Raw genomic sequence first — 13755 nt, forward strand, 5'->3', positions numbered from 1 at the left:
CAGAACAAACATTGTCATTGATGTGAAGTCACTTAATTGCAAGTAAGGCAGATTTGGTATGGTTCAAGCAGCTGCTCCTTTTTGACTCATGGATTTTGGAGATCTTCTTAATGGGCCAGCATGATTGCTTTTTGCTCTTTTGGGGTTTTTTCGTAGCCCCCCCCCCTGTTTGGCCATAAGGGGAGAAGTACACAATTGTGTTATTTTGCCCCTCTAGCAGGGCCTCTAATTGGCCAATTTTATCTTGACTTTCTGGTGGCCAGAGAATTCCTTAATAGCCAGCAGACAAATGGGCTTCTGCTGCTGGGGACAGTGGGTGGGGCAAAGGTCTGCAACCGCCATCCACCTGAGAAGGGTGAGTGGCCATTATAATCTCTCTCCTCCCCTCCCCCCAGCCCACTGTTTCATTTAAATCCATGCAAAATAGCACTTGGTTATTTCTGGTTGATTTTGAACAGACAAACTGACTGAGACCGAAACAGTTAAGCAGACCTCCCTCCTGGTTCATCTTGACCCATAAGGCATACGCATGTGTAACATAACTGAAGAAATCTCTCAGGTGACAGGCTCTTCTCTCTTTACCAGTTATGTTCATATGGCCCATCCATCCCATCTCACTTTCATTTATCTTCTATAGATAGAGATGAGGCTGAAATATGAAGCATAGGGGTGTGGCTATGGTAACCCAGGTCTGTATAAACTGACACAAAATTGTAAGATTATAAGAATTTATTATCCAGCAGGGTAAGCGCTGCTTAGCAACACACAGAGAGAGAGGTTAAAAGCAATCTTTGGGGAACTTCCCAAGTGCCCTCTATCAGCCTAGGTTGTTTGAGGAGCCAGTACTTCCACAGAGCGGCACATGAGGAGTTAAAGCAAGGAAGGTTGTCACCTGCAGAGGGTTGGGCTGGTTGAGACAACATAGGGGTGGGGCAGGCTGCAGTGAGAACTCTATGGGGCTTTCAAGGCAGAGCCAGCCCCTGGGTGACTCATCCCCACCCCAGTGCACCTGTCTAGGGGTCTCTCATAAAGAGAAAGAGGTAAAGCTGGCTGAGGTAAGTAAAGTGCCTTTCTCTTCCACTCTGGGATTGCGTATGTTTTGCTTTTCTTCCTCTGTGGTTGCCCTGAAGTGCAAACTGCTCAAGTCTCCTCTTTCTCCAACTTCCTCTTCATTGCCTGAGGGAGGGAGGGAGGGAGCGAGCTGAGGTTGGGCAGCCAGGTACTTTCCAAAGAGAGCAAACAAGAGTTGAATTCCGCTTTGATAAATTGCCCTTCCTGTGCACCTGAAATTGAACTGCTCCTTCCCTCTTCTCATCTGCTTCTCCTGCATGAAGTGTTTAAAGTCCACTGACTTTCCCCCTCCTTTTGCAATCACACACAGAACTTTCTTAGATGATTCCACTTCCCACATTCCATAACAAATAACTCTACAGCTGTATACTCTGAAATATCTAAACACTTTAAAAACAAAAAAACAGAAGGATTGCTCACAAACTTAGCTTTTGATGGTGGTGGTGGGGAATTTCTGTAAGAGATATCAGCAATAACAGTGTCTCCTATATGAGTGTGGAGCTGCCCTTTCTTGCAGCAAGTTTCACATCCCAGTGCCAAAACAACAGTCTTGTGGCAACTTGGAGACTAATGGATATATTATGGCACAAACTTTTGCAGACCTGAGTCCACTTCATCAGATGCATGAAGTGTTCTCGTAAATTGGCAGGAATAGGTATAATTTTTATACAGGTGCATGGTGGAGGAGGGAAAACTGTAAGAAGACAGGTTAAAATGGGGAATGAAATGGAAAAAAATACACACTGCGACAAGATTAATGCTGGAAACATACATAAAATGGTTAGCTACAAAGCAGTCCTTATGACAAGTTAGTTGTGCCATAATGTATGCCTTAATTGACACTTGAAGGATAATAAAAGCCCATTATTTCAATTCAAGCCACATGTGGGGAAATTGGACTTCTTGGTCAATTAGGTAATACTTAAGGTGCCAGAAGGCTCTTGTGTTTCCTGCAACAGACTAACAGAGAGGTTTCCATTGCCAGTAGCTCACTTGTATGGGGCGGGAACAGGAAGAGAAGTACAGCTGCTTTACTTTCCTTAGATCAAAGACTATTCCTCAAAATTGATAATTGCACCCTACTTCCCAGAGTGGCAGTGGGGCCCTTAGGACAAGACTTTATCTAACTGCGCCACTGCTGCGTGGTGATAAGTGTTGGTGCAAGGAAAAAAATAGGTATGTGAATGGAGAATTCCTGGATGCCAAGATAAAGTTTGAGGCAAATACTCTTTGGTGATAGAACCCCAGCAGATTTAAAATAACAAAATATGCCGCTAAGTGAAACGTGGAAATATAGGCTGTTAAACCTTTAAAATAGGTGATTGGGAGTTCTAAAACGTCCCTCTTCTCCTAGCATATAAAACGATCACATGTTTGGTAAGTTAAAATTGATTACTTACAAACTCTCCAAAGGTCAGATTCATGTGCTTTTCCATACAGCATTCAGAAAAGGTAGCACAGGCAGTAAAACTTGGCTTAGTTGCAGTGGTGAAAGTTCCTAAATTATTATGTGAATATGAGTGTCTTGTAAGAGCCATACAGTTGAGTGGGACCAGCACAAGCTCTTCACATGGTGAGCTTCTCAAGTAGACTGTAGGGAAACAAAATTTTGATTACCTAGTCGCTTCCAAGGTGAGCTAAGCCCTCCATGCTTTAATTAGACTTGAGCATGTAGGTTATATGAGCTTGGTTATCTCACAAAAAAGTATCAAGGATACGGCTACAGTGTCTGGGTTTGTTGGGACAGGAGAGCTCTGGAGGGTGCCCTCATAATATTTAGCTTATTTACAAAGCTGAAAGCAAAGCAGAAATGAAGGCAAACAGGTGTTCTTTCATAGCATTATCCATTATCTTACATCAAATCTCGCAAGAGAGTCTGTACTTCAAGATTCTTCAGCCAACTCACAGTGCTCTCTGACCTTTCAGTTGCAAATCTGTTTCCAACCATTTTCTAGAGCAAAACTGTGGTGGAAGGCTCAAACACACAGCAAACAGAACTATTTCTTCTTGACAGTCTTGTGCCTGCAGATTCTCTGTTATTTTTGAAAGCTCTAATGTATTTTCCTGGTGATATCTATTGCATATAATGGAAGTGTGACGATAAGGAAGAAATCTGTATTATTTGGAATTTTGTTTGCTTGTGTCTTTTGTTATTTGGAAACATGGGTACAAATGAACTATTTGAATTTTGCATCAGTATATTTTAAACCTGAAAGTTCAATGTTTTCTATATTGATATCAAATATAGGGATCTCTTAACAATATAAATATGTCTTTGTTTTTTTAAAAATGCCACCATCACAGCCCATTTAAGTTTTTGTTTGTTTTCTAATTACATATTTACTGGATAAAGATGTTCAGCTCTCTCCATATGCAGAGGATCCAAAGCTTAATGCGTCTGGATATTGGAAGATTGTCCATACTATTAATGGAATGGCATGTGAACAATTTGTCAGATGATGCTTGTTGAAGTGCTTATGAATTTTCTTGCATCTTCTGTTCAGGAAAAGCCACAAGGGCAGCCTTCTCTTGAACAACCTCAGTGCTTCTTCCCAATTTGAACAGAAGTGGCAATTGGTGGATTAGCTGAAATGGATCGCTACAGATATTTCATCTTCAATCAGAAAAGTATGGTTTTGTTGGGGCTCCTCCAGATAGCTTGTGCTACAGTTTGTATCATCGGTGGATTAATCGATGGTGCTTTCAGAAGGGACTCGGCACTGAGCAAATCTAGGATACCCATCTGGGCTGGAGTGGTAAGCTATATAAATTCTACCCCCCTACACACCCTTTTTATTAACAATGTATAAACTATAAAGCTATAAAATCAAACTTCAATTGAAATGCCTGCTGCAATTAAAAAAAAGTATTCAGTAGATGTCGGAAGTACAGCAGGGAGGGTTGTACAATTTTGTATAATATAGGGAATTTGTTCACTGTTCTAGAGAACTTGTGGTTCTATATTTCACAAGCCAGCAGATCTCTCCCCCCACCCCTTGCTGGACAGTGTGGTAGGGCTTTGCCCAGCCGCTGTGGGACCCCTGTTGCTGAGAAGAAGCCCTTAAAGCAGGGGTCAGCAACCTTTTTCAGCCGTGAGCCAGTCCACTGTCCCTCACACCATGTGGTGGGCCAGACTATATTTTGGAAAAAAATATGAACGAATTCCTATGCCCCACAAATAACCCAGAGATGCATTTTAAATAAAAGCACACATTCTACTCATGTAAAAACACCAGGCAGGCCCCACAAATAGCCCAGAGATGCATTTTAAATAAAAGGACACATTCTACTCATGTAAAAACACACTGATTCCTGGACCGTCCGCGCACCAGATTGAGAAGGCGATTGGGGCTGCATCTGGCCCACAGGCCTTAGGTTGCCTACCCCTGCCCCATTGCAGGGGTGACAGCAGGGCATTTTGTCTCAGGTGCTGAAACACCTTGGGCCATGCCTAGTTGTTTTGTGGTAAGAGCCTAGAGCAGGCTTCCTCAGCCTCGGCCCTCCAGATGATTTGAGACTACAATTCCTATCATCCCTGACTACTGGTCCTGCTAGCTAGGGATCATGGGAGTTGTAGGCCAAAAACATCTGGAGGGCTGAGGTTGAGGAAGCCTGGCCTAGAGGGCAAGTGTGACTGCAGCTGCCTTTGATTTCTGACTTGCATCTCCTTAATTTGGAAGTTGGAGGATTAATTTGGAGCTGAGGATCAGGCTCACAGAAGGAATGCTCTGGACTGGTCTGTGTGAGAGAGGAATGAGGACTTTTCTTTCTCCTGGGAAGCCTAGGAGAATTTAATGTTTTTTGGGGGTAAATTAACTGGAAGGGGGAATTGACTTATGGTGTTTACACCTCATATGGCTTGTGGTCTTAGCCTAGTTGCTTATCTCCATCTTCTCCAGCGCTCCATTTCCAGCTGCGTCCAGTCAAATGCCATTGGGAAGTTTTTTTTCTGTTTATGTATTTAAACTATTTCCCACATGTTCTTCAATGCCAAGGCAATCCCTAAGCAGGTTACATTAAAACCAATAGAAATCCAAACCAACAGTGTAGTAGATGCCTCCAAAAGCCTGGGCAAATAAGTGATTCTTCCCCTGGGGCTGAAAACTCAGATTGTGAGTTGGAAGAAATTCCATAATTGTGGCGCTGATAACAAGAAGGCCCTGTCTTACATTGTTGCCTGCAGGAACTTACAAGGGGGACATGTTTGTTTTCCACATTTGATATTCAGAAATATATTGCTTTTGAACATGGAGATTTCATTTAACTAGTGAAGTTGAAAGGAGGGGGCATCCATAGGTGAAACTGGATCAGAACAAGGTGTTTTGAGTGGGTAGGGCTAATTAGGAAAGTGGATGATACTTGTAGGACCTCTACTTTTCTTCAGGAGGGGAGAACAGGACTGAGAAAAGTGAATGATTTCCGGGAGAAAATTGCAATGCAGAAGCTGAACTGTTCTGATTCTACTAGCTGATTGTAGTAATAACAAACACTATTTTGGGGTGGTACCTGGGAGCTGTGGTGGTGATGCTGCAAGCAAGAAGTAGCTGGGAATGTTAGTAGTGACTTCGAATAATTTAGTGGCAGCATTTTACTATGGTACTATCACTTTGATGTAAGACATTTTTTTACTTTTTCTTTTCTTGGGTCCCAAGCTAATGTTAGAAATGCAATGGGTGAAAATATGATTTACACTTTGAAAAGTGCACGTCTAATATGCCTTCTTTGTGTGTTTCACATACCCAACTCCTTGCTCTTGTGGCATGGCGGGCTAGTGATCTGATAGCCGTCGATTACTGTACTATCCTCATGTGTCAATCACATTTTCACCTGTATAAGAAAAAGCATCTGGTGAAATTGACCAAGAATCTTGAGCCCATGTTTAATAGCTAGCTGAACAATTACGTTCCCTCTGGTGTCAAAATGACCTCCTCTGAAATCGTGCCTAAAGGAAAGATGTTTACTTATTATGGAATAAACCACTTTTAGCCTTTGTGCTTTATAGATCTGCTGGTTGTTGATCAGGAGCTGGTGTCTTATAGACCACTTGCCAACCAGTGTATTTATATTTATACACTACTTAACTACAATCATATCTAAGTGGTTTACAAGGATGTAACAAAAAAGTAAAAAATCAGTTAAACCTATAAAATAAAACCTCTAGTTTGTTTTGATCTTGCTGAAGTTAATGTTTTTCCACTTCTTTTAATATGCTAAAGTTGGGCACCCCCCCCCAACTTAATCCCCTTTACCTTTTGTTTTGTAGTTTATGGCTATTCCTGGAATTATGGCTTTGTTTTCTTCACAGAGAAAGAATCCCGTTTTGGTATGTTTCTATTGTATTTTTGTTTAAAGTGGATGGGGACAAATCATACAGCCAACTTTCTATAAGTAATAAATACAAACACATTTTTATTTATATAACTTTTACTTTACGTCTCAGGGGCAGATGGGGCTCATCAACCTGGGAAGGTAGCCCATCTAAGAGAAGGAAAACTCTGATCCTAAATGTCTGCTGCCTTGCAGGGTATATTTGGGAAAATAAAAGGCTAAAGAGTAAACCCTACAAAAATCTGGAGTGGAGTCCCTAAGATGGTTGGATGGTGCCTTGTATGCCTCCTTCCAGCAACTCCTGCAGCCAAGCTGGTGCCAAACATATTGCTCTACTTTCCTTTGGGACCACATCAACAAGGCCGAGATGGAGGTTCTTATCATATGGGTAGCTCAGGACCCCCATACACTGCCCAGGCTTGCACCCCTGGGAGGTCACTTTGGTGCTGCACAGTGGTTTTGACTTCACACACACCCCGGAGGCGCACTCCATTGTCCCTCGAGACAGATGGATGCCAACAAAAAGCAACAACAGACTTTAACCTCTGCCCTGAAGTGTTTGGAGATAAACATCATAGGCTACAATTAAAGTGACCATACATGTATGATTTTGGGGTTTAGAGTTTAAAATCCACAACAGATTAAAGGTCTCAAGGAGGAACACTTCAACAGCAGTTTAAAATTTCTTCAGTCTGTCTCTAAATTCATCAGTCATTCTCTCTGTGTTGCTCCAAATGGCTGGATTGCAGTTACACAAGTTGAAAGGTAAGAAGAATATACATGTTTTAGAATACATGGCACAAAATTTATCTATACATATATAAAATTATTATTTATGTCAAAGGGGAGGGAATAAAATTCCTAACCACCTTTGGCCTTCAATACCCTTTACATAGCAAACACAATTGTTGTTTTTGGGCATGTTTTTAAACACCCATAATTGGAGTTCCCAGACATGGATGTTTAAAAGATCCATGCACATCATCCATACTTTGAGCATCAACTGACCTTGGGTGATGAGTGTAATGGCTGAAGTAGAAATGGGTCTTAGTTAAGCCTTAGTTAAGCCCTGCTGGTCACCACCACCTTCTCAAATCTAAACTAGATGGTAATGTCAAATTGTGTGATTTTGTGTGATTCCTGGAGGGGTCCTTTGCTCACTCAGAAGCAGAACAGACCAGACCAGCAGCTGGGTTAGCCAATCTCTTTCTAAATGAATGCAGCACAACACTCCCCACTTAACTTATTTTGACCCACTATGCTGCTTTCCTAGAAAATCTGAATGATTTCTACCTATCTGGTTTCTTGGCTGCCTTGGTAACATCCCTTCTGTTGATTGCCCAGATCCACAGATATATTTGTTCAGTACTTTTTGTTCAACTGGGCTTTGTAATGTATTCTTTCTGGCAGCTTTAGTGCTTCTAAGAAAGTCTTATACTGTACATTTAAATGGATCTTGCTTCCAAGAAGGCATGTGTGGGAATGGGCTTAAAGCAGCAAACACCTGCATACACTCCCTAAAAACACAGGATGAAATATAACACAGTAAAGTGTGTTGATTTCCATTTACAGTATTTAATTAGGAAAGGAAAAGTTTGATTTTCACTGATTCATACCCACACTTCGGACATTGTATTGTGAATGCATGTTCCCCCGAAGTCACTCTGGAAAATAAATTACTGTAGTGTACAAAGATTGCATAAGGGGCATATGTGGAACTATTTTTCATCCTTTGATTTGAAGCCCAAATTTAACTTTGGTCATCTCTAGCCCCATACCTTTTGTACAGGTGAATGCAATGATAATTGCTTCTGTATTTTCCTGCTTCGTCACCCTACTTGTAATCATCTACACATCTATAACATTAGAGTATGGTGAAAAATATGAAGAGTTTGACGATGTGTCCTCTTATCATCACCCAGCCATTGTAAGTATCAAACTATCCAGTTCCTGCCCTTTTGTATACATTACACAGAGTTTAGGAGTGACAGAGTAACTAGCACACTCAAAGGCCTGTCACTCACATCAGTTAGGGCAGAAGATGGTACATGAAAATCTCTGTGTGTTTCTTTACTGAAAAAGGTCCAGGCTGGCACAGCAGAGGTAAATAATTGGATGGCTCAACTCTGCCCCCTTCTTGGTCCTGAAATGCCTTTTATGGCAGGTATTGTTGGGAGTTCCATAGTAAAGGATGCCTCCTACTGGCACAGGCACTGGGGGCAGATCAGGGTTTGGTCTGCCTTTTATATACCGGTATTACTTTCATTTTATCCACCCAATTTGAGAATATTAATTGACATCAGTTTGAATACATGTATAGATCATATATGTGGTTTCTTAACTATTTATCAGTTACTGTTTATTGTTGTTTTTCACTTGTTATTTCTTTTCATGTAAAATAATTAAAATATATAAAGAGAGTTTCCAGGTGCTTTAAAAACAATACCCACACCACTCCTAAGGTTGAATTGCATTTTTTGGATAAAGGGTGTGTGTGCTCATTTTCTGTGTTGCAGGCATTTGTGCTTAGTAAACTTGTAGAAGGAGCCAACATCACACTACTGATTGCATCGCTTTTCAGCGCTTTTATTGTGCTGACTATTGCTTATTTGAGTTGCCGAAGTCTTCCATGTTGTTCATGCTATGACAGTGTCACTGGACTTGTAAGTAGCGACATTGCCATTCAATATGGCGGGTTTACTTGTCTTGTACTGGGAAGGAAACCCTTTTGTGATTCTGTAAAAACATTTTTGGATAGTTTGTTATGAAGTTGCCATATTTCCTTAACTTCCCCCTCCCCTTCTACTGTTGTTGTTGTTTAGTCGTTTCCGACTCTTCGTGACCCCATGGACCAGAGCACGCCAGGCACTCCTTCAACTAGTTAAGACCAAAATGCACACATGTACACAATTCTGAATTGTCATTTGGAAACAAATGATTTGTGGACACCTTATTATAGCACTGTATACACTAAACATCTATGAACCTCATCAGTGCTTTGATGGTAAATAACTGGCATCCTTATATAAGCTCCTGTGCACTTTAAGGAGTGGGGTATAAATTGTATATAACTGCCCCTTCTGCATGTTTTTCTTGACAGGTGTGTGCATAAAATGTTTTTCACTAGGTTCACAGTTCTATGGGTGGTATTCAGCTAAGTTTAATTCAGAAATTTAATTTGAAATTAATGAACATGACTAAATAAGTTCCATTAATTTCAGTCAGTGTAGCCTGAGTGAATACCACCCCTTGTGTTTAAGGTTTGCCAATTATGTAGCATTTACCACTTCTAAGGATGACCTCTCAGTGTTTGATAACTGCCATATTTATGCATCTCTTAGATAGATATGTGATCAGCTTGTTATCAGGGTTATTAAATGTGAATGGTTTGAAATAAATCTCTTAATTATGATAATGGTAGCTGCAAAAAAAATTAAGAAACACTTTTGTAAAGGAAAATACAGTAAATTGTCTTGGGCATCATATGATGAAAAGCTTCTTTTTCTTGAACTGCAGAACTTTTTATTTTTAGTCTTGTTCATTATTATACCATTGCAATTAACTTTTGGTTAGCCAAATGACAAAATGAAATTATGCTTGTCTCGAAGACTGCACATTCTAACATCAGTGCTATTCTCAGGTGAGCCTATTTAGCAATCTCATGCTCTCATTCTTAGGAACGGCTAGAATCTAATGAAGACCAGCTACAAATTGCAGAATTAGTTTGCATTCCATCCGGTATGTAGGTGTTCTCATTGTTTTACTTGAAAATTAATTTTGGATTTACTAAATATGTAAGTCAAATAATGAATATGTAAGGAAGGCATTTGGGCTATATAAATATTATTTAAAATCATCCTAATAATTAAAAGCCATTTCCATAAAAGCAATCTAACTACAATTACAAAAACTAGGCAGTAGTGGTTAAAAATAAAATCCAGCACATTACTTTACTGCTGGTTTTAGTTTAATTTGTTCTTCTTAATATTCAACTGTAAAACCCAACATAGCTCTTTTACTCAAGTGGGTTAGAACAGAAAAAAATTAAAATAAGCCCTGGTAATATTCCTTGGGAGGAAGACAGAAAAATCTATGTCATTGGTGCCCACAATAATAGATATTGATGGTGGACCAAGGCCAGGACTCTGAAGCCAATGTTCCGTCCTGGGCAGATTTCTAAGAGTGTAGGCTGTCCTTCAAATAAAGTCCTACATTGTCTAGGGCTAGGTTAAGTGTCAAAACCAGTCCTTTAAATGGGGCCCAGAAACAAACTGGCAGATAATACAATTGACAGGTAATGCAATTGGTAAAATATGGGTATTATGTGTTCCCAATGCCTGATCCCTGGAAGAATCTGGGCAGCTACCTTCTGCACCAGTGGAAGTTTCTAAACCATTTTCAAAGGCAGTCCCATGTATAACCAGTGTATTACAATAGTCTAGTCTGCATGTAACCAGCACATGTAATCAAGGCAAAGTTTGCTTTCTGCAGCTACATATGCTCACTGTGTATGTTTTCTATTCTAGGTCAAGTGGATACAATTTTTAACTCTCCTGTAAAACTTTCAGATTTAGATATGGAAGCCGATGATGATATGCCCAAACCACCTCCGTATATCAGGATGACTTAAATATAAATTCTAGGAGAATAAGTTTTTTTTTAAAGCTCTTTATAACTTAAAATGTTACTGAGAAGTTTGTAAAAATTCTTAAAAGTTAAGAAATGACTGACCACCCTGAAGAGAAAATCCTCAAAATTTCAAGACTGGTGACCTATTTTCTGTACAGTTAATAAACTTAATTCTATTTTCATAAATTTTAATCTAGCTCCATGGTGTTTATTTGACTCATGCTGTGTAATGGAATCTTCAGTAACAGCAAGCATCCTTTGAAGCAGAAAAATTGTCATGGGCAAATGTGTCTTCCAAATGCAAATTTGCTTGTTCAAATGGGAATGGTGTGCAGAAATCATAAGATTCCGTGTGATAACTGATTGCACTGCTAGCACAGAAAGCAAAGAGTGGGCAGATAAATACTGTGAATATTAGTCAATGCATTCTACTCCAATGATTTCACCAATGCCCCATGTTAGAATTTATGGATTGCGTTTTGTATGGAATTAGTATCTCATTAAAGAGGCATTAGATTTCGTATCCTATGCTCCATCTGGCCTAAACTAAAGAAATCAATTTGAACATGTCCAATCTTGACCATTGGTCCTCTTCCACAGATTTTTTAAAGCCAAATACATATATAACTCCAGCAATAAAACACTTTTAAAATAGCCATAGGTGTAGCTGCCTGAAGCAAGCAAGAATCTTTCAGGACATGGAAGCTTCACAACACTCATAACAATGTGAATGTTTCGAACCGACAGGCAATTAGAGTGGGGGGAAATGACAAACCTCTTACATACATACACTTATTCTCACATACCTTACACACCGTCTTTCATCACTTGAGATCATTGTATATATGATAGGTATGTATGTAAATTTGTTTGATATTGTTTGATGATGCTTTATTTGTTATGTTTTTAATCAATAGAGATATTAAATAAAATAAAAAAGAGTGGGGGGAAATGAGACAAAAGCAGAATTTTACTTGCTAGCATTTATTAGTTTAAGACAGTGGCACGTACTTGTGGTAATTTAAATCTTTCCTTTTGCTTTTAGAAATAACAATTGACATTTTGAAGGTAAAGCATTATTAAATGGGGAAGCATTTTGGATTAACAACACTCTGTTTGAGATACTATCAACGTAACTGGTGCTGATAAGATGACAATGCTCAATGTTATTTGGCAATAATAAGACAGAACAATTCTATACTATACTATAGCAGCTTAAACATTTTAAAATAACCATTTCATCAGTATTTATGGGTGAAATCCAAGATTAGCAGACCTATCCTGGAAGCAATATAGGGGGGTTGTCCTATATGTTGTGGCCACATGATTTATTCTTCAACACCCTCTTCCTTCTGAATATAGAACTCTGGTTTATATTTAATTTTTTACTTTCTTTAGGATATGATTTAATGCACACATTATTATTACATTTGCATTAAAAGCTATCTTTTACTTAAATGGATTAAGAAAATGAAGTAAACAGGTGAGTCCTCTAAAGAGGAGTGTAAACCATATTTGAGAAATATTTTAGAAATATACATTTATGAACATTTTTTCATTAAAAATCACTGAAGAGTCTTAGTATTAAATGATTTCTAGAAAGTGCATAAACCAAAAGTAAAGACACAAAGCAGAGTAAAAAGAAGTTCCCTTTTTCAAGTGTTGTAGAAAAACTAAACAAGTAAAAGCCTGTCACTTCAAGTTATAAGCAAAAAACAAACCCTATATAAACTTGGACACAATCCTCTCACACATTTGGCCCACAATGCAAGTGGATTGTGTTCCTTGCATTTTACTGATTAAGGTGCAATCAATATATTTTCCTAAACATAAAAGCTAGTGTTTTATACTTCATTATGCTAATATACAACAGAATAGCACCTAGTATTTGGCAATTACAATTACAGTAATTGTACTAATATGTCTGCCTTCAGTAACATTACAGTAAAGGTTAAAACTTAGTAAGACATTTAATAAGCAGCACACAGTAGATATAAGCAAATTGGATTTGGAACATTAAGTAAATTGTTCTTTAGGTGTTAGCCTATAATACTGATACTCCATTCTCTTAGAATAATAGGTAATGGTATCTTGAATTTCATTGCTTTCCCTTTTTATGTAACCAAAAGTTATATGTAAGCTAACACGAAATGTGAAATGTAGGACATGCGTGAAATAAATGAAGAATGAGGATCAAAAAGGTTAGAATATGGTACTAAACAACAGAGTTAAGATCAACTCCTACACAAGGTTCACTTATACTAAGGTTTGTAATGCTTACTTCCGAAACAGCCAATGCGGTAGCCTCCAGATGTTTTGGACTACAAGTACCATCATCCCTCTCCACTGGCCAAGCTGACTGGGACTGATGGCAGTTGTAGTCCACAAAATCTAGAGGGCACCATGTTGGCTCCTTCTGTCCTAGTTGATTTAACACTGATTGATTTGTAAAATATTTGTTTTTAATACTTAAAAAAACACCAGGTGGCAGCCACTGCTAACAGGATTCTAACAACACTTTACTGTTAGCAGCTTGAGCTTTCCAAGTGGAGGGAAGAGCAAGGGTACAAAGATTAAATGTAATTAAAATCAATCCCCATTATCTCTCATTCACACAAATAATGTATGCCATTTTCTACAGAATTGTTTTATCACTTCAATATTTGTAGATTTAATATTTTACTAGTCAATAAAAGCTCAAATTTCTTTCTTTAATGGGTGATGGTC

The 13755-nt window shown here is 38.9% G+C and overlaps 1 protein-coding gene across 2 annotated transcripts; it reads left to right on the forward strand.

Moving 5' to 3' along the window:
* Positions 1 to 900: 900 nt before the first annotated feature.
* On the forward strand, positions 901 to 11058 carry LOC117053341. Of its 2 annotated transcripts, none has more exons than XM_033161016.1 (7): positions 901 to 1055; positions 3576 to 3827; positions 6335 to 6394; positions 8189 to 8326; positions 8916 to 9062; positions 10077 to 10137; positions 10926 to 11058. In XM_033161016.1, exons 2-7 carry the CDS (start codon positions 3663 to 3665, stop codon positions 11027 to 11029), a joined length of 675 nt encoding a protein of 224 aa, XP_033016907.1. In that variant the 5' UTR covers positions 901 to 1055; positions 3576 to 3662; the 3' UTR covers positions 11030 to 11058. The 2 variants fall into 2 exon arrangements, with proteins under 2 accessions (XP_033016907.1, XP_033016908.1); XM_033161017.1 differs by lacking the exon at positions 901 to 1055 and adding an exon at positions 2211 to 2448.
* The last annotated feature ends 2697 nt before the right edge of the window (positions 11059 to 13755 follow it).

This window comes from Lacerta agilis, chromosome 9 (assembly GCF_009819535.1).
Source record: "Lacerta agilis isolate rLacAgi1 chromosome 9, rLacAgi1.pri, whole genome shotgun sequence".
Classification (NCBI taxonomy): domain Eukaryota; kingdom Metazoa; phylum Chordata; class Lepidosauria; order Squamata; family Lacertidae; genus Lacerta; species Lacerta agilis.

Excerpts from the sequence above, each read along its gene's own strand:
- LOC117053341 (XM_033161016.1), top strand. The coding sequence starts at position 3,663 with ATGGATCGCTACAGATATTTCATCTTCAATCAGAAAAGTATGGTTTTG. Across the intron at positions 3,828-6,334 it reads TACCCATCTGGGCTGGAGTG|TTTATGGCTATTCCTGGAAT; the intron begins GTAAGCTATATA and ends TTTGTTTTGTAG. Across the intron at positions 6,395-8,188 it reads AGAGAAAGAATCCCGTTTTG|GTGAATGCAATGATAATTGC; the intron begins GTATGTTTCTAT and ends CCTTTTGTACAG.